Below are 21,264 nucleotides of genomic sequence, written 5' to 3'. Positions count from 1 at the left end.
GGATGGCAGTTTGATCTTGTTAATTGCTTTTGTGTTACCCTTCATTTTTGTTTGTTTGATATTGACTAGCTCAAGTCATGTGGCAAAGAAAAAACATGAAGATCAGCACTTTCATAAGTTTAGAACTGTTAGTGGCAGTTTATTTCCTTTGGTTACAGCTTGAAACAGATTGTGGCTGTTTAGAGAACAAAACCCCCTTAGAAATAGTGACATTAATGTTTATCAGATACTGCTGTACAGAGCAGTGCAAGTGCAGGTTTGCTTCAGCCTTCATAGAGCTCAGCCACTGAAAAGGATTTTTGGTTTCTTGAGACAGTCTTTGTACTAAGGTTGACCTTAAGTTTCTGAGCATTGGGGTTATAGGCATGAACTACATTGCCCAGCTCTTGTTTAGTTTTTAAACAAATACCAAATTTAAACAAGTAGAAAATGGGGGATAGGTGATGGTTCCTGCAGAGATGCCCTTCTGTCTCAGGTTTGGCTTCTTGATTCTGCTGATGGATATGCTGGAAGTGCTAGACAATCAGGCAGGCTTGGTGTTCAATTCTTACTGCTGCTGATTTTTCACGTAGGCTTTCTAACTTGCCATCTTCTCAGAATCCAGGCCGTTGGGGGAAGGGCTAGGTTGTGTAGGAGGAATATTGCTGTTGTGGGTGCCTTTTTCCACAGTTGCTGGAATGGCATCTTCAGTTGTAGCAGCCTTGTAGATAATTTTTGTTTTGTCTGTGAAGTTAAAATGGGAGAATGAGTAAAATTGTGGTTTGAATGAGAATGGTCCCTATGGGCTCATGTTTCAATTCTTGGTTTCCACTTGGAGGAATTCTTAGGGAAGGGTTGAAAGGTATAGCCTTGTTGGAGGTGGGTCACTGGGGGTGGGCTTCTGAGATTTCAAAAGCCTGCATGCCGTGCCATTCCCAGTTAACCTTTTTCTACCTGTTTGTGCTGAGTTTCTGCTCCATTGCCCTGCCTGTCTGCTGCCATGCTTTCTGCTATGATGACCATGAACTCTTAACTCTGAAAACTGTAAGCCCCCAATAAACTCTTCTATAAGTTGCCTCTGTCATGGTGTCTGAGCACAGCAATAGAAAATAATTAAGAGCCTTGTAGTGGTGCTGCATGCCTTTAATCCCAGCACTTAGGAGGCAGGCGGATGGCATTTGAGGCTGGCTTGATAAACAGCAAGTTCAGGATAGCCAGGACTATACAGAACCCTTCCCCCCCCCCCCCCAAATCACACCCTTCAAAAAAGTAAGACAAACACAAAGGAACTCTTGAGGGTGTGCTTTGTATGTGCATCTACTGTCTTATCCCCTTCAGAAAGATTTGCTTTCCCTCTGAAATTCCTAATGTAGCACTAGCAATAAGCTGCTTTGTGCAGTGTTTTCGTCCCTTTGAATACAGTTAAGCAGTAGAGGCAAGGGTCGGTTGAAATGAGTAATAAAGACAGGGATGAGGGAAGGCAGGAAGAATGCTTTAGGGGAATCTTTAGGGGATTTTAGACTGCTAACCCCTACCTTACTCAGTCTGGGTACCCCCTGCCATGTGGAAGTGATGAGGAACTTGGAAGACAGGAGTCGCCAGTGCTTTCCCACTTTAGAAGAAATGGGTCAGGTCCCCCCCCCAGTTTTGGTGCTGAGTTCTTTAGAATGGCTTTGGGTCTTGAAAAAATCCACTGTCACAAGTTTATTACAGGTCTTCCTGGTACCACAACCTTAAACCTGGAACCTAATTGAGGGCTTTAGAAGTACTCTACTGAAAGTGCTACACACTGGTTAATAAATGACTGAGTTGTTTGGAGATGAGGTTCTTTCCCAAGCTAGTTTTGAGCCAGAGCTTTCAGTGGATCTGCAGTATAGTCCCTTTTTTTTTTTTTTTTTTTTGGCTCCTTGTGACCAAGGCCACAATTGCCTAGGGAGTGTTGGCATTTGCTAATATAGTGTGGTGAATTCTACCGTAGTTTTTTGTGTGTCTTGTGCAAGTCACAGTTCTTGGGGTCTAGAAAGAGCTTTGGTTTTACTGGAAATAAAACACAGGTAAAGAAATTGGGTTAGGAAATAGCTAAAAAGTAATGTTGGGGTTTTGTTTAACAGTTTTGAAGGAGGGTCTGGAGAGAGGGCTCAGTGGTTAAGAGCACTGTCCGCTCTTCAAAGGACTTGGGTTCAATACCCAGCACCCATGTGGCAGCTCATATGTAACGCTTACTGATCTACATAACCATGAACATAAAAAAAGACATGAGGGTTCTGGGGATGTAGCTCTGGTGGAATGCTTTTTAACATGCCTAAGTACTGGGTTTGATATCTAGTACTAAATAAACATGGCTGGGCATGGTACATGATATGTACTTTGCTGAGCACTTGGAGGCTGGAGAATCTCCAGTTTGAGGCTAGCCTGAGCTTCATATAGAAACCAAAAGATGGTGGGTAGAGTGTCTACTTGTACTTAGTTCTGTGCTTAGTACCACAAAACCAGTGGCTTGAAGTTACTGTTGGCTGGTGAGATGACTTGGCAGGTGAGGATGTTTGCAGCCAAGCCTGAATGGCTGGCCGGAGTTCCAGCCCTGAAATCCACATGGAAGAAGTGACTCTTAACAGAGTTCTCTGACTACATGGGTTTGTGTACATGTACACCTGCAAACAATTTTAAAGTACTTTTTAAAAACTGATGTGTATGGCTGTTTCCCTGCACGTATGTCTTTGTACTACAGGGTCCAGTATTGGGCTGCCTCTAGGACTGGAGTTAGGATTATGAACTGCCTTGAGACTCCTGTGGAAGAGCAATCAGGTGTTAAACTCCTGAGCCCATTCTCCATCCCCTGCAAGTGCTCTTCACTTCCTCAGAAGCAAAGTGCTATATTGTAATTGGTACAAATCATACCAGTTGTGTAATTAAGGTTAGGACTAAGTTACTGTGTAACCAGAAATTGCTTTTTGGTTTCTGTTGAATTAGGACTGTCCTGTGCTTTTCCTTTGGGGCCACTAGGGTGCTAAAGTTCTGACCTGGTTACACAGCTCAGCTCTGAATACTGAAGAGGGCTGAAGGATTCACATAACCTAGAAATCTCTTAGGTCCAAAGTAGTTCTATCCCATTAGCAGTGAAGGTTCTCTTCCTTAGACAAGTGATCTCATTGTCTCAGTCGCTTGAGAATAAACTGCACAACTTGTTTTTGTGAGCTAAAGCAGAAGTATAGTAGTATTGATGGAAAGGACCCTCACTCATCAATAACATACTTTTAATCCTGCCTGGTTCCGGTCCCTCCTGGGGACCTCTTGGTAACTCAGATCCAATGTGCTGGCAGTGCTCAAAGGGGAGATAATTCAGTACTCACCCTTGGGAGTCTTGATTTTCTTATAGCACCGGAAGACAAAAATGAAGAGAAGTCCTTCTGCAAGTTGGAAAATCATGTAGAGGAGAGGAAAGAAGAAAAGTGGTCCAATGACTTGAGGGGGGAAGGTCACATTGAGGATGGTAGAACAGAGTTGAACATTTTGAAATCCTGTTTCCATGCTGATGGTGCGTCTGCACCTGTGAGGGGGGAGAAGCGCTCAACAAGACAGTTGACAGCCACTGCGCCTGCCCTTCTTTCTGATAACTGTAGCCCTATAGTGCCCAGCATAGGAAGAGGGAGGAATCAGCTTGAAGTACTCACGGGTTTAGAGAAAGCCAGACTTCGCATGCCAGCCTAATCCCAACAAGGATGGTGACTAGAAGATACAGGAAGTTTATGAAAGGATGTGTGTGCATGCATGTGGATGTATGCATGGGGCTACTTGGCCTTTTATATACAAGGCATGTAACACTGAGCAACATCTGTCTGGACCCAAGGAGGCCTTTGAATAGTTAGGAAACTTTTTCTACTTTTACAGGATTGCCAAGCTAAAACTTGAAAGTGATTGGCAGATAAGTGGGACCCGGAACCAGTTTTCGTTTATTACCTTTGTTAATGGTAGTCTTACGTGATAGTTGTGCCTTGACCGGACAGTGAAAAATTGAAATGTCGCAGAGCTCACTGTCTGTCTGTAGCTTACATCTTTAACTCTAGAACTTGTCCTTAAAAGCAAATGTCAGCCCCATTGTGTATCTTTGAAAGCTATTTTCCTAATTTTGCTTTCCATTTTGTGGATTGAAGAGCAGGATGCTTGTATTTAAATGAAGGTGCACTTGTCTAATTCCAAGTGTGTCAAAGTAACTTACCACCTTTAGTATGTTATGAGGGATTAATGGGATGGCCCTTGGTGCTATGGTTGTTGTGATCTGTAGCTCCCACAAGTGGTAGGACTGTGGTGCTATGGTCATGAGCAGCCTTTTGCCTCGTGTAGTACAAGCACAGTAATTTCATCTTTGTCAACATGGTTTTAATAGTGAATTTTGTGTGTGTTTTGAAGTAAGTTTCTCTTAGAGTATAGGGAAAGATTATTAATACAGTGGAGCCCAGCTTGTGGGTCACTACCCATTTGGGGATGACCAACCCTTTCATTTGAAAACGCAGGTATTCACATTGTTCCTATCAGCGAAAGTATTACTACAAAGTAGCAACAATTTTGTGGTTGGGGGTTCACCACAACATGAGAGAACTATGAAAGTGATTCAAGTGCAGCATTAGGAACGTTGAGAACTACTGCTCTTATGTGAGACTCCAACTTAAGTATTTGTTGAGGCTGAAAGGAAAGGCCCACAGACCCTCAGGTTGAATGTTACTGTACAGTGCCTGTGTGAGTTGGGTTGCACTGTAGTTAAAGACCTGAGTTGGAGAACTAAAGATTTTCATCTGGCATCCTTGTCAAGGATTCAAGCCTTGTAAAGAGGAAGAAGAGTGGGCAAGGAAAAGAAGTGTTAGTGGTATTAAAGCTACCCGACTGCCATCAACTGTCAGGGAGTTCCAAGAGACGGGATCTCAACACTGGGAGAAGGTGGGCTTTGCCATTAGCCTGCACCCTCTTACCCCCCCAGTATTTCTCATTGCCCAAAATCCTTGTTCAGTTGGTGTCTTTGAATATATGCTCTGCCCATATTTCAAGGTCCCTAACTCCTTATCTCTTCTAAGAAGATGTAAGAAACAGCCCAAGAATGATGGGACCTAAAAATACTTACCTTGGATTGAGTTGGAAGAGAGCAGAGAGAATGTAGCCCATCAGGAAGCCAGAGAAAGGCATCAGGGAGGAGGTAGCCAGCAAGAGTGGTGTCATGGCAAACAAGATGCTGTTGCCCACGTTGATGATAGAGAGGGCAGTGACAGCCACACTGAGGAAGAAAGTCGTAATCATTCCTCCCTGGACATGGGGACAAGAAGAGGCCGTTAGGAGGGTGAGCGTGGCACGGAGATGGGGGAAAACAAATTGGTAGCAGAGATTGGTTTTTTTTTTTGGAGTTCTTACTGGTAGCTCTTACTGGTGGTTAGAGCATCAGCCAAGCTTAGCCAGCTGCTTTTGACATAGCTCCAGATGCTGTGAAATTCTCAATGAAGTGCTGAACCTGTGGAGGGATGAGACTCTGGTTCTGTGGAGCTGGTTGATGCTTATGACATCTTCAGCCTGTATACACAATTGCTCAAGACTTTCCAGACATATTTGGGAGCTCATTAGAACCAGTCATACTTTTCTTAGCTTCTGTCACAGGGAGGGACTTCAATGTTTTTGGACAGTGGTTCTCAACTTCAGGGTAGTGGCCCCATTTGGGGTCCAATGAATCTTTCACAGTGGTCTCCTAAGACCATTGGAAAACACATTTACATTACGATTCATAACAGTAGCAAAGCTACAGTTGGGAAGTAGCAACAAAAATAATTTTATGGTTGGAGGTCACCACAATATTAACTGTATTAAAGAGGTCTCAGCATTAGGAAGGTTGAGAACCACCTTCTTAGGCTGACTGGGCTTCTGGAAATTGCCAAGAGTCATTTGAAGCAAAGCTGATAACACAAGGTGGTTGGTTGAATTAGGTAGCTTCCTTTTTGACTCCAAATGATGTGTAACTGAAAGGAGCCAGCTAGCTTGTGTGACCTGGAAACTAGACAAGAAAGTTCCAGAAATGTGTAAAAGCATTATAAACTCTGCAAAGCTATCATGGCCCCTCCCTCTGGTAGGTGCTGTAAAAGCGTTTATTGAGGGTAATGGCATGTTTTTATGATAGTTAATTTTATAGTTGCATCTTCTATGCAACACTGAGAAGCTCTCTTGGAATGCTCAGGGTTTTCATCATGAAACGTAAGAATGCAAGTTCTCAGAGTGTACTTCTTTGCAGCATGCTCCAAAATGACAAAAATGGGTAAATTTAGGTCTTCTCTTTTGAATAAAGAAATACTTAGCAAAAAAATAAAAATCTCAGTTATATGTTATTTTATGATTATGCTTTGACTTGGCTTTAGCTTCCTTTTTATTCCTGTGTGTGTGATGTTTACTTGTTTTTTGAGATAGGTCTCACTGTGTAACCCTGGCTGGCCATCTAGGACTTGCTATGTAGAAGAGGCTGAAAAGGATGAGCCCTTGGAGGGATCTTCTAAGGGCTGGCATGGTACTCCTTCTGTGTTCCTTCAAACTTCTGTGACATTGTATCTTCTTCCTCTACCCTGGCCATGAAATGCTGGAAGTATTTCTGCTTTTTCCTTAGTCTCTTCTAGCTAGTTACATCAGCCATGGTTGCTCTCTCTATTTAGCCTCTCTCCAGGCTTATATGTAAATCTCAACCTTTGTGTCTGGCTCAAGCCTCTCCAAAAGCTTGGCCATCCTGGCCTTTGGCAGTCTTAAAGACTACCAGACTCATTTGCCTGCTATTGTTTTTTATTTCTCGTGTGTAATTTTACCTTTTTCAAATGACAAACTCTGAAGACAGCGATCCCTCAAAGTGTATGGCAGAGACTTCAAGCATCAAGGAGCATCAGTTTAATTTTATTTTAGTTATATTAAGGTTATATCCACGCACATATGTGTATATGTACACTGGTTTACTTTTTCTCCTGACTCTTGAATAGTATTTGTGCCTGTTACAATCCCATGAAGTAGTAGACACACCAAGAATAGGTGTATTTTCTGTCTCTAATAAGGAAGGGAAGCCTGCTATGATTTGATTGTGTGATCTCCACCCACCTTTCTATATCCACATTTAAAGGCAGATCCTGGGGTGATGCTACTCGTATGTACTGGAAGCACTGTGGCCTCAGGATATGGAGCCTTACAGAAGGTCCTTAGGTCACTGGGGATGATACTGAAAAGGAATAGGGGTCCTGTGCTATCCTCTCTGTTCCGTTTTGGAATGTGAGAACCTGGCCCAACACGTGCTCATGCTGTGATAGACTGCCCTTGCCAAGTGACCCAACATTCACCTAGAACCCCTAGGACAGCAAGTCAAAAGTGAATCCCTCTTCCTAAGTAGCCTATGTGTAGGTAGTTGCTCAGTTACCATGCTCTACCAAGGGTTCCGAGTTCTTACCTTCATGAGGTAGGGTGTAACCCGTGGCTTTTTGGACTTGAGGAAGATCCCTATGGTGCAAGGAATGAGAACCATGACCAGTGATATCATAATGCCTGCATAGGGCACCTTGTCCTTCAGATCTCCATCGTAGATCCCTTTCGTGTAGATGTACAAGAGCAGGGGCATCATGCCCAAGGCACTGAAGGTGGAACAGGTAGTCATCACAATGCTGAGTGGGAGAGATGAGAACAAAGGAAAACCCAGTTAGATGTTTGAGTACCTTCGGTGTACCCAACACTGCACCATGCCTTCTGCCGAAGATACTGTTCTTTTGCTTATAAAGAAGCAGAATACTTGAAGAGTTTTGACTTAACAGTCATGATAGAAGATATAAGAACGAGCCGGGTGTGGTGGTGCCAGCCTGTGATCCCAGCATTTGGGGAGGCAGAGGCAGGTGGATATCTGAGTTTGAGGCCAGGCTGGTCTACAAAACGAGCCGAGGACGGCCAAGGCTACACAGAGAAACCCTGTCTCAAAAAATAAAAACAAAAAAAGCACAGGTCTGTCCCACTTTTTCATACCCTATGTGCTTTATTGGAGAAGGTGCCGTTCTGATTTAAATAAAATGCTTTTTCTTGATTGATGATTGAGGGCCTATCTCACTGTGGGGCCACCACTGAGCTGCTGGTCTTGGATGCTAAAAGAAAACAGACTGAGAACTGGAGAGATGGCCCGGCGTTTAAGAACACTGACTACTTTCTTAGCACCCATATGGCAGCTCATAACTGCCTGTGACTCCAGGATCCAACACCTTCACACAGACACACATGAAGGCAAAACATCAATGCCCACAAAATGCCCATAAAAACAAAGAAACAAAAAAACCGGACTGAGCAAGCCATGAGGAGCAAGCCAGTAAGCAGCATTCCTCCATGGTCTCTGCTTCAGTTTCTTCAGGTTCTTGATTTTATTCAGTGGTGGCCTGTGATGTACAAGGGTAAGCAAAACAAACTTTCCTCAAGTTGCTTTTGACAAACTATTATAAAATTAGAAATTGTAATTAAACAGATGCAGAAAAAATTTAGATCCAGTGGTTATAAAAGTTTAGTACATCAACAATGGAGACTTATTTTTTTGTTTGTTTGTATTGTTTTTCAAGTCAGGGTTTCTCTGTTGTAGCCTTGGCTCACTCGAGTTAAAGACCAGGCTTGCCTCAAACTCACAGTGATCTGCCTGCCTCTTGCCTCCCTGAGTGCTGTGATCAAGGGTGAGCACCATCATGCCCGGCTGAAGATCCTAAGTTTTAAAGTGATATGTACTTAGAGTTTATCATTAAAACAACAACACCAACAACAAAAACAAACTTTAGTGGTGGGCTGGGGAGATGGCTCCGTGGTTAAGAGCACTGGCTGCTCTTCCAGAGGTCCTGAGTTCAATTCCCAGCAACCACACGGTGGCTCCCAACCATCTATAAAGAGATCTGGTGCCCTCTTCTGGCTTGCAGGTGTACACGCAGGCAGAAATTGTATACATAATAAATAAATAAATCTTAAAAAAAAATTAGTGGTTATTAATGACGAGATGCTTCATCCAGCAGCTGATGGAAACAGATGCAGAGACCCACAGCCAAACAATAGGTGGAGTTCAGGGAGTTTTGTAGAAGAGTGGGAGGAAAGATCAAGAGCGCTGGAGAGGTCAAGGGTACCACAAGAAGACCTACAGAATAAACCAACCTGGGCTCATGAGGGCTCACAGGGACTGAACCACCAGCCAAAAAGAGTATGCAAGGGCAGGACCTAGACCCCCTACACATATGTAGCAGATATACAGCTTGGTCAACGTGTGGGTCCCCTAACAATGGGAGTAGGAGCTATGTCTGATTCTATTGCCTGCCTTTGGATCCCTTTCCCCTAGGTGGGTTGCCTTGTCTGGCTTCAGTGGGAGAGGATGCTGCTTAGTCCTGCTGAGACTTGAGATGCCAGGCTGTGTTGGTTCCCCTAGGGAATACACCTTCTCTGAGAAGCAGGAGAGGGAGGAATGGGGAAAGGGGGACATGAGGGTGGGGCATGAAGGAGAGGAGGGAGGGGCCTGTGATCAGGATGTAAAGTGATTAAGTAAATGAATAAAAAACTTTAGTGGTAAACAGCTTACCATAAATTTGTAGATCAGCAAGAGTAGTGGAAATGTATAGGAAGAAGAGAAAAATAAACTTGGATTCTTTTTTTTTTTTTGCTAAGGATTGATCATAGAGGAAAGATTTCATTATAACTATAAAAAATTAAGAGGGTTATAAACACTTGCAATATAAGATAAACTGAGATCAGAATGCTGTTAATAGAATTTTTTAAATAGGTGGCATTTATAATCACAAAATTATAAAATATTTAGAAACGAATTTTGAGGAGATTCCAGGTCTTTACTGAAGAGATTATGAAAAATTACAGGACGGTATGGAAGAAACCTAAGCGTTCTCTACGTCATAGTCATGGCAGAATGGGGAGACGATTATAAAGGGGGTGAGGTGGTTTGGATGAGGAATGTCTCATATGCTCATGTAGTTGAATACTTCATTCCCAGTTGGTGATGCTGTTGGGGAAGGCTGTAGAGATTTCATGGAGGAAGGAGGCTACTGGGGGTGGCTCTGAGGTTTTAGAGCCTGACCCCACTTCCTGTTTGCTTTTACTAGTTTTGCATGTAGATGAAATGTGATCAATCATCCAGCTTCTTGCTCTTGCCATCACGCCTTTCCAACCTATTGCCATGTCCTCCCCATTATGGTGGACTCCATCCCTCTGGAAGTATAAGCCAAAACAGTCTCAACATTTGTGTGTAAATGCTGGAGCTGGAGAGGTGGCTCAGGGGTTAAGAGCACTGGCAGCTTCCGGAGGACCTGGGTTTAAGTCCGAGCTCCCATGTGGCAACCCAGAAATACTCGCATGGCAGTTGACAACCATTTGTAACTCCAGTTCCAGGGGATCTGACTCCCTGTAAAGAGGGCATCAGGCAGGCATATGGCTCACAGACGCATGTGGGCGAAACATCTGTATGCACACACATAAATGCAAGGCAAAGCTAAAGTTCTAGAGATTTCATCTATTCAAAAGCTGATTCTATGAGAAGTTGCTGACATTTTCATGAAGATATGAAGACCTGTAAGGTCACTGTAATTAAGAAAATGTACTGGTAGAAAGAGCCACATTGAACAATAAGACAGTCCAGATACAAGCTCAAGCATATTTCACTAATAAGAGAGGTGGTACTATATAGTATCGGAGGAAAAAAATAAATGGTGCTTAAAATTATTCATATGGAAAATGGAAGATTAGATCACCAATAAAAAGTTCTAAGTTGACGTAAGATTTCCATGTGAAGCTGGGCGCAGTGGTGCGTGCCTGTAATCCCAGCACTCTGAGAGGCAGAGGCAGGTGGATTGCTTGTGAATTTGAAGCCAGCCTGGTTTATAAAGCGAGTCCAGGACAGCCAAGGCTACACAGGGAAATTCTGTCTGAAAGCAGGCTGAGTCATCCATGAGGAGCAAGCCAATGAGCAGCACCCCTCCATGGCCTCTGCATCAGCTCCTGCCTCCAGCTTCCTGCCCTGACTTCCCTGGGTAATGAGCTACGAGCCGTAAAATGAAATAAACCCCTTTCTCCCCAAGTTGCTTTCAGTTATGGTGTTCATCAAAGTAACTGGAATCAAGATACCCGCTCTCACAGCAAATTGCCAAATGTATGACCTGTTGATACCAAATTAAAAACATACAGTGGGATATCTGTTTGTACATGTGGGGATAGTTTTAAAATATCTTGTATGTGTGTTAATAGTTTCAAAAGAGAGCTAGGGGCTAGAAAAGTGGCTTAGCACTTAAAAATGCTTGCTTTTCTTCCAGAGGACCCAAATTCATTTCTCAGCACCCACACTGGTTAGCTCAACCTTCTGTAACTCCAGCTCCAGGGGTTCTAATGATGTTCTCTTCTGGCCTCAGCAGGCACTAGAACATACATAGCACACACATACATACATACACACACACATACCATACACATGTACCTAGGTACATATACACACATAGCACATACATACATAGACATGCTCACATACACACCCATGACACACACATGCAGAGAGACATATACACATTAAAAAATCAAGAAAGCCAGGTGTGATGGAGGCTTATAAGGTCATCTTTGGCCCCATAAGTGAGTTCAAAGCCAGCCTAGGCTACGTGAAACTTCGTCTCAAACAACAAACAAAACAAAGAAGTATTAAAATATCCTTGGAGGTACTGGAGCCAGGTCCTGGGTGGTACTCTCTTCGAGATGTGGCAGAGGAGGCTAGATTGAAGCAAGTATATGAAGGCTTGTGTGTTTGTCTTAATGTCCAGAGACATCATGCCCGCCGTGGCTGGGTGTCAGGTTCTGCAGTGCATTCTGGGACTTTCTGCCCTGTTTTCTTTGACAGACAGAGCCATGTTCCCGTTCCCAGAATCTCAGGTACTTCCTCCACAGTCTGTCAGAAGTACCCATCCCCAACCGCTGACCTCTGTGACTGCTGTCATCCTCACTTTACCCTGAAGGACCCGGATGGATGGTGACCTTCAGATTCTAGCACCTAAGACTGGAACTGTTGCAATGTTGTGGACCCGGTTTCTGCTTGTGGTGGGATGGCATATTTTGTGTTTTCATTTTTTCCATCCTACATATGTTCTTTTTTTTTTTTTTTTTTTTTTTTTTTTTTTTTTCAGGATTTAATATAACCTATAACTCCATGTCTAGTGGGAGGGTGACCTTGAACTCGTGATACCTTTTGCCTCCACCTTCCCAGTGCTGGTTATTACAAGGCCTGTGCCACCATACCAGGCTTACTTGTGAGTTCTTTTACTTTGAGATGAACTCGAAGCATTCTCCTGCCTCAGCCACCTGGGTAGCTGGGATGACAGGCAAGCGCCGCTGCACCCAGCGCCTTCTTGATTGAGAATGAGTGTATTGCATAGGCCCTGCTTTTGGGTATCCGTCAACTCAGAAGTAGTAGAAAGATCAGAGGCACAAGCTGGGGACATTGTAAGGTGACCAGCCAGTCCCTAGGGTGAAGTAGGAAATGTGTTGGAATCCCAGTGGCTTCCTGTGTCACAGCAGGGAATTTGTGAGGGTGGCGTCCAGGCCTTTCGTCTCCCTAGCCACTGGTTCTGGCCTCTGCTATGGGACCAGCAGGTTAAAGGAAGCAAGAGAGTTTGAGGATGGCAAGAGCTGTCCAGGCTCTCTGTCCCCATCACGCTCACACTGTGTAGGCGTTTTCTCTTGCCCATGAGTCTTTGAGGAAGGAACTGCTCTGCTTGGCTGCCTGGTGGTTTACCTCAGGCTTAATCCATTTGGAAGACAAAATAATGATGGGAGAGGGCCCAGGATGGCTCTGGACACAACTTTTGCTTAGATATTGGGAGACCTTTGGCATGTTTCTTGACTTCTGTTTCCTAGTGAGTAAAATGGAATAGTAAGAGTCTCACCATTTGCTTCTAAGTGTGACATAGTGAGCTTAAAGAGAGGCCTCAAAGTAGGCCTTGGAGCCACATCTGACCCTTAGAAACTGCTTGCTTTGCACAGCCTTTTAGATAGGTACATTTGAATAACATGATGATGTTTGAAATTCTGGAGATTTCACCTAAAAATGGATATTCAATCTTCTCTTGAAAAGCAGAAAGCTGGAGAGATGGCTCAGCTATTAGCTCAGCCGTTAAAAGCACTGCCTACTGTTCCAGAGGACCAGGGTTCAACTCCCAGCACCCGCCTAGTGACTCACAACCATCTAGGGCTCCAGTTTCAGAGGACCCGGAACCCTCTTTGCCCTCCATGGGTATCAGGACACATTCACAGTGACTTTACATGATGCAGGCAAAGCACTCATACAAATAAATTAAAAAATATGTATCTTAAAAAAAGAAAAGCAGAGAGCTGTTAATGATGGTGGAGTCCCCTCCTGTACAATACCCATGTCTGAGCAGAGGGCCAGTGCCTTTGAGACTGGAGGGCGGCCTCCATTCACACTGTCAGAGAACAGGCCAGCTCTCACCACATCCATAGATGCACCAGCTCCGAAGCCAGCCAGAAACCCTGGCCAAAGACTTTCCTCATCTGTCAATGTGGTCAATTTCATCACTCCCTCCTGTGTGTACTCAGCCATGTCAGCCACCGAAACAAGGATCAGTGCAGGATGCATACTGTGGACAACAAGGGTATGAAGAGAATACAAAAGGGACTTTGCTGGGAGGGCCTGGAGAGATGGCTCAGTGATTAAGGATACTAGCTGCTCCTCCAGATGATCTGGGTTTGATTCCCAGCACCCACATGGCAGCTCACAACCATCTGTAACTCCAGTTCCCGGGAATCCAGCACCTTCTTCTGGCCTGATTGGGCACTAGGCACACACATAAATGCACGGGTGTACATGCAGACAGAACACCATATATATAACATATTAATTTTATAATATAATATATAATATAATATAATATATTATATATATAATAAAATATATAATAAATTTAAAATTTGGCTTTGTTGAAAAGGATGTTTAATGCAGGTTCCTACATGGCTGTCATCATAGTAAAGCAAATAGTGACTTTTCTTTTCCTTCCTTCCTTCCTTCCTTCCTTCCTTCCTTCCTTCCTTCCTTCCTTCCTTCGTTCCTTCCTTTCTTTTTTTGAGACAGGGCTTCTCTGTGTAGCCTTGGGTGTCCTGGACTCACCTTGTAGACCAGCCTGACCTTGAACTCACAGAGATCCACCTGCCTCTGCAGGCATGCACCACGGCTCCTGGGGCAAATAATGACTTCTCAGGACAATTTGGATTCAAAGTCTGTCAGGGCATGAGGATAATAGTCATCCTCGGCCAGTGGGATCTGAGGCATGGTTAATGTATATAAGGGTGACAAGTTTACTTAGGAGGAGGGGACTTCGATGGAAGGTGACCACACTGATACCCTTGGTGGAGTCTGCAACCTGAAAACAGAGGTTGAGCAAGTGGCAGGGCTTGTTTGTTCAAGCTGGGCAGAGCGGGAGGCCTACCACTGTGGATTCCCCCGGGGTCGGAGAAACCTCAGTAGCAGCCATCAGTTGATGGGACTGTGACACTTGGTTAGCCCTATAAACTCACCCATTATCCTTTGCGGTCCCCAACCCCATTCCCATTCTGCTGCTTCCACAGACACATAGGTGCTTCAGAGCCCCTTCTCTGACTAATGTGACTGTGTGTTTCTTCTGCACCAGAACTGAGGTTTCACCTGCATTTCTTGGGACATAAATAAAGTGGCAAACCATGCCCTCAGGACAGCATGCCCAAGGCCTTGCCTCTCCCCTCAGTGGCCCTAATGTTGGTGTGCCTCACCAGGAAAGGCTTCTTGGCTAGTTTTCTTTGTAACAGTTAAGTCTCAGGCACAGTGCTCTCGGACCCACACAAAAAGGCTCTGGGTTCCCTGCTCTACCTGTTGCTGAAGTCTCCCCTGAGAACAGGCCCAGAGGAGACTGCCTGAGGCTTTCCTTCTTCAGTGAGTTCAGCCATGGCATGGACTGCCCGAGCAGGGTAAGAAGGCCTCCTCTGGAAGGCATTTGCTACAACAATCACACCCGCGTGAAGGAGATATTCCACCAGGCTTGTAGAGTCTGGCTGTTCAGGAGCCAGACCTGGCTGGTTTCTGATCAGGATGTTCTGGGCTCAGGCTGTTGTTTGCCTTCTCCCGGCTGATTACCCTGAACCTAACCTGCCCAAGCGCTGGGACCTCAGTTCTACCTGAGGTGTCTTCGGAGGGCGATCTCACTATATCTGACAACTGAGTGAAGGGTCTTAGCAGATGCCTCGCTTGGATGCCCAGATACCAAAGAAGAGCCTTTGGAGTCTCTTCTCTGCAGGAATTTCAGATGCTCATTTGGTTCCATGTCACCTGGAATGTTCAGGACCCATTACATCCCTTCTAGGTTTTCAGCTCCAGAGCTGAGACTCTGCCACAGCCAGGTGGCTGCAGTTCTGAGGGACTCTTTGGTGAAATCTGGGCTCCTTTAAAGTGATCCTTGAGACACTTCTTGGAGTTCAGGGCTATCTAAGATACCTCTGGACCAGCCTGACATTTTTTTTCCCACTTGGGACTTAAACCAAAGAGACTCCAGAGCCTGCTCCAGCTTAGCATAAGCCTTTGACAGTCAATGCCAACCTTAATCCTTTTCCCCGTCCCCCCATCTCCCGGCTCTGGCCCAGATCTTCCTCAGATTATAATATCTCCAATGCACCCTGTTCCATACCACCCTCCTAACCCTCATTCCTACCTGAGGTTCATGTCCCCCTTCATGCCCAGGGTGAAGAGGTTAGACAGGTTCCCTCCAGGAGAGCATCCACAGATGAGGATGGCCAGTGCCTCGATGTCCTTCAGACGGAAGACCTTGCCCAGAATAAAGGCAGTGAGGGGCATAATGCCATACTGGGCCACTAAGGCAATGACCACCCCTTTGGGTCTCCGCAAGTGAGCCTTGATCTTGCTCAGCTCCATGGTGCATCCCAGAGAGAGCATGATCAGTAGCAGCATGACCACCAGGATGACACTCAGAGCCTTGTCTGTGGGGCGCTGGCCGAAGCCGGGTGGCAGAGAGAAATTGAAGGGGGCTGTTACATTGTACACCTCCATCCCCAGGCTCAGTGAAGGCCGCCCTTGCTCTCTGTTCCTGGCCTTCCTTGCCCGGTGCTTTGCTGGATGTTTTCTTTAGTCCCCTCTCAGGACAGAGTCTCTGGACAAAATAGCTGTGGGCAAATAAAGCATTACACAACCTGCAGAGCCACCGCTCTGTTTATAAGGGAGCCCAGAGCCTTATCTCTGAGGATCTCCCTGCCTTGCTCAAGTTCCCTGACCTCTGTGCCTGCTCGGTGCCACTCACACCGAGCCCAGGGTTGAGTCTTTCCTATGTACTCTGCTGAGAATGCTTCTCTAGAGTTTTTGAGACCCTCCCAGGACCTGCAACAAACCAGGTCTGCCTTTCCCCCTTTCCTTTAGTGCCTGCTTCCACCTCAGTTCCTGAAGCCTCAGGTTGTGTGCCCCGGAGAAAGGTGCCCCATGCCCTGTGGGTCACCATTTGTTCCCAAGTGAAAGAGACTCTTCCACCTTCACTATTCTCCCATAGGTGGAAAATCTCAGAGGGCCATGGGCCGGGTAGGGACACGTGATGTTGCAGTCTCCAGGAGAGGATGTGTCCACGACTTTCCTCCCCTGAGACCTTGTTTGGTGCCCATATCTGGATCATATGTGTTCTGCAAGAGTTGGGGTTGGTGAGGAGTATATGTGTCTCACAAGGAATCCCTGAAAGGCTTACCTCCAGAGGGAGGAACTTTCAGGAGTGTAGACAGGCTCTTGGAAGCCTGGAGCCTCTTTACTCAAAGCATGGCTCAGAGGAAACTCTGCCTGTGGAGACTAGCTGGTGCCTGAAGCACCCATGGCTTGAGAAACTTTTGAGGAGGAAACGAGGATGTGTCAATCATGAGATTTGCTGGAGAAAAACCAATTTCACCATTTTGGGCCAAATTTGAAGCAAGCTTTGCTAAATATTAAATACTGACCAAGAGATGGGCTTTGGTCAGGACCCTTTGCTGGGATTTTCCAGCTCAGTGGCTGGCCCTGAGACACACCTATAGACTACCGGATTTTCCCACGAGGGGTCGCTATTTTCTAAGAACTATAAGTTCTAGCACTCCAGAAAGCTATCTGGTCCTTGGGCAGGTGGCTCGTACACGTTAATTTTGGGAATTATAGATGAACAGTCTTTTCTTTTTTAACTTTTATAATTACACTTTATTCACTTTGTATCCCTCCATAAACCCCTCCCGCCTCCCTGCCTAATCTCACCTTCCTTCCCCCTTCTTCACGCATGCCCCTCCCCAAGTCCACTGATAGGGGAGGTCCTCCTCTCCTTCCTTCTGATCTTAGTCTATCAGATCTCATCAGGAGTGGCTGCATTGTCATCTTCTGTGGCCTGGTAAGGCTGTTCTCCTTTCAGATGGAGGTGATCAAAGAGCAGGCCAATCAGTTCATGTCAGAGACAGTCCCTGTTCCCATAACTATGGAACCCACTTGAACACTGAACTGTCATGGGCTACATCTGTGCAGGGGTTCTAGGTTATCTCCATGCATGGTACTTGGTTGGAGTATGAGTCTCTGGAAAGACCCCTGTGTTCAAATTTTCTGGTTCTGTTGCTCTCCTTGTGGAGTTCCTGTCCTCTCCAGATCTTACTATTTCCCACTTCTTTCATAAGATTCCCTGCACTCTGCCCAAAGTTTGGCCATAAGTCTCAGCATCTGCTTTGATAGTCTGCAGGGCGAACAGTCTTTTCCTACTGAGCTTCCGACTGGCTCTGCTTTTGCGCACTGGGCCCGCGTGTCTCCGGCTGGAAGCCAGGTTTGAGGCAGGCAACATCAGCAGCATTAGAGAGGAGGTTGTGGCTGTCATTAGCCTCTCCCCTCCCACCCTCCTCAGGTGTGAGACCTGTGGATCTATCAGACATGGTTTTCTCTTGGCTGCTTGGAACTCAGAGGCTCTGGTTAGAGGCCTCATAAGTTCCAAACTGCTGAGGTGGTAATAAGGCTTAATCATCATTTTCTTTTGGTTTAGAGATAAGGTCTTACTATGTAGCGCACACTGACCTTAAGCCTATGACAATCCTGTACCATCCTTTCCCAGGCAGGGTCTACAGGCGCGAGCTACCATGCCCAGTGTGATTGGGCCACTGTGGGGTGGGGGTATCGGCACTCTTGGCTTGGTGTAATTACTTGAAAAAAACAAACAAGTGCTCCTTCACACGCTGCTCTTTTAGGTGCCTGGAGTTTGGTTCCCTGCAGCCATGTTAAAAGGCTTACAACCTCCTGTAGCTCCAACTGCAAAGGAGTCCTCTCCTGGCCTCCATAGGCACTCATACTACCATGTACATTCCTCTCTCCGTACACATATTTTAAATAGACTAAGAAAAAAAAAAAAAAAAGGAAGTGAGAGACTTCAACTGTGACATTGGTGGCCTCTGGAACCCTGCATAGACGAGGATTCGAAAACTGCCCACACCTCCCATGTCACACTCACGAGGCAGCTGCTCCATGGAGCCGTGCAGTGCAGAGTGTGTCTGCTGGCCCCGGGTGACATGAGACTGACATCCCTTTCCGTTGGAGGGTCTCTCATGTGAGTGATTTTCTGAGGTTTCAGTTGGGCTGGACTCGGGGGAAGGGCAGGCAGGAGGCATCCATGAGGAGCACGCCTTGGATGCTAACCATTCCGAGGATTGAGGGTGGCCTGAAGGAGGTTGCTTTCTCGCTTTGGACGAAGCCAGCAAAGGCAAGCATTGTTTCTCTCAGCTTCCTGGCCACCATGACTTGCGCAGTTCTGCTGGCCACAAAAGACCAAGACCTTGGAAACTGTGAGCTAAAATAAATAATTCTTCCCTTACAAGGTACCAGAGTCTATCCCAGATTTGAGGGAAGGGGAAAACAGAATGCATCTCTGAATGGGACACTATATCCCTGCACCATGTGAGGATGGATGGAGGATGGATCCCACACACCAGAATCACACAGTTCACAGCACTTGCATGGAAAACCAGCCCCTGAGGCAGAGGCACAGGCAGTTACTCCTCTGCTGAATCACTAGGAATGCGAAATTTCCAATCGAATATGCTTAGGGGTTAAAGCGTAGCAAAGGTTAACAGCTGAAGACCATGCATCAGGGAAAAAACCACCCTCAGAGGAACCGTCCAGCACTACATAACTGAATTTTAAGAGTGATTGTGGAAAAAAAAATAAAAAAAAAGAGTGATTGTGCTTTAATCTAAACACAAATCAAAGGACAGAAAAAAAAATTAAAGATCATCATATTACGACCCCCTAATGTAATAATTGATGAATGATACATTACCAACAGATGCTAAAACCCAGGGGAAGTGTGGCTGGTGATTAAGATGTTCACATAGGATAGGGTCTCACCTTACACATCACTCATTAATGATACTGCGAAGGTATGTACAATGAGACAGAGAGATCACAGGATTTTTAATAAAATAACGGGCATGTGCTTTTTAAACAAAGTAACATTAATCCACCTGCTATTGTTCGTGTATGCTCACATGTGCACGCATCATGGCACATGTGTGGAGGCCAGAGGACAACTCTGTGGAATCAGTTCCCCCCTTTCACCTTTTTGCGGTACCCGGGAATCCACACTAGGGCCCCAAGCTTGCTCATCCAGTGCCTTTCCCTGCTGAACTGTGGGAGCCCTGGGCCTGTGCTCTTAAAAATAAAAGGTAAATGTAACAAAATTAGGGCAAGGCCTTTTCTAGAATAAGGAACGGAGACATAACCAGATACACTTTATAAGTGGTTATTGAGTTGGAGAAAAAAATCTAGAATCATTTTCAGGGTAGTGAGATATTTGAATAATTGTGGATTGTGTTTGGTTGATATGTGTGTAATTCTTGTTACGTAAGTATCAGTGTTATTGCTGTTAGTGTCTAACTCTTTCTGTCCTTCCAAAATCTGCATGTTGAAATCTAACCACCAGTGTCTTGGGTCCTACAATTTGTGGCCTCACGCTGGAGCCCTCCTGGGGCTGTCCTCTGACCCCTGACCCCCATGTGAATAGCCGGCATCAGAGGCCAAACCTGCCAGGGCCTTGATCTCGGATTTCTCCTCCTCCCGAAACTGAACCCATGTCACTCGCACGTGTGCCCTGCCACTGAGCCACTTCTCGAATCCCAGGAGTAAACATTTTTAACTGTGAGGAAGATATTATTGACTAACATTGAGAGGAAGAGGGAAGGAAAGAGAGAAGTGGAAGAAGAAATGCAGTGAAGTTTTCACTGTTCATCGTGAGGAACAAATAGAAAAATGCTGAGTTCTAGAAAAATCGAGGTATCGGTTTAATTATAAGAGTAACAAGGGAAGGAACAACGACAGTATCCAAGAGCTGGAGGTGCATTTAGTTCAACAGTAGGATAATTGTCAGCGTGCACGAGGCTCCCAAAGTGATCCCTAGTGTGCTGAGTAGTTTCACGTCAAGTTGACCTAAGCTAGAGTCATCTGAAAGGAGGGAATGTTATCTGAGACAATGGCCTCCATAAAATCCAGCTGTAAGGCATTTTCTTAGTTAGCTATTGATGAGGGAAAGACCAGTCCATGTTGGGTGGTGCCATCCCTGGGTTGGTGGTTCTGACTTCTGTCAGACAGAAGGCTGAGCAGGCCATGATGAGCAAGCCAGTAAGCAGCACCCCTCCATGGCCTCTGCATCAGCTCCTGTCTCCAGCTTCCTGCCCTGCTTGAGTTCCTGTCCTAACTTAACTCATGATGGACTACAGTGTAGAAACACAAGCCAAATGAATCCTTTTCTCCCCAACTTGTAGTTTGGACATGGTTTTTCTTCGCAACAATAGACCCACTGAAGACACCTAATACCGTAAAGCAAACAACCAGGCAACCAATTAATTAAAACTTCTAAAAAAACAGCAACGGGAAAAATCCTTCTGAACTTGGAGGATTACTTACAGACGCAAAGACAATAGACCACATAGTGTTAGCTGCTTCAAAGTTACAAAAACAGAAGGAGTGACATGATGTTAGTGTGACAAAATTCAGGCTAAGGTTCCTGTCCTTAGACGCTGAAGTAGGCTTAACTCACCTATCAAGAGGAAACAGATATCCGGACTTTAAGTGATATCCTCCTTTACACTGGGATCAAGCAATGACCCAGGTGTTTTCATGAAAGATTGCGTGTGTGAGTGTGTGAAGCCCAGAGCGCATATATATATATATATATATATATATATATATATATATATATATATATATATATA

General features: G+C 45.3%; 1 protein-coding gene across 1 annotated transcript; it reads right to left on the bottom strand.

Annotated features, from left to right (window-relative positions):
• Positions 1 to 109: 109 nt before the first annotated feature.
• Positions 110 to 16,214, bottom strand: Slc10a1 (solute carrier family 10 member 1). The gene is made up of 5 exons (XM_055595542.1): positions 15,720 to 16,214; positions 7,427 to 7,637; positions 5,093 to 5,271; positions 3,330 to 3,526; positions 110 to 723 (listed from the first exon to the last, which is right to left on the bottom strand). Exons 1-5 carry the CDS (start codon positions 16,073 to 16,075, stop codon positions 578 to 580), a joined length of 1,089 nt encoding a protein of 362 aa, XP_055451517.1. The 5' UTR covers positions 16,076 to 16,214; the 3' UTR covers positions 110 to 577.
• Between the last annotated feature and the right edge of the window lie 5,050 nt (positions 16,215 to 21,264).

This window comes from Psammomys obesus, unplaced genomic scaffold (genome assembly GCF_907164565.1).
Source record: "Psammomys obesus unplaced genomic scaffold, mPsaObe1.curated_primary_1811, whole genome shotgun sequence".
In the NCBI taxonomy this organism is placed as follows: Eukaryota; Metazoa; Chordata; class Mammalia; order Rodentia; family Muridae; genus Psammomys; species Psammomys obesus.
Note: the sequence above shows the minus strand (reverse complement) of the source record. Positions and strands in the feature narration are given on the sequence as shown.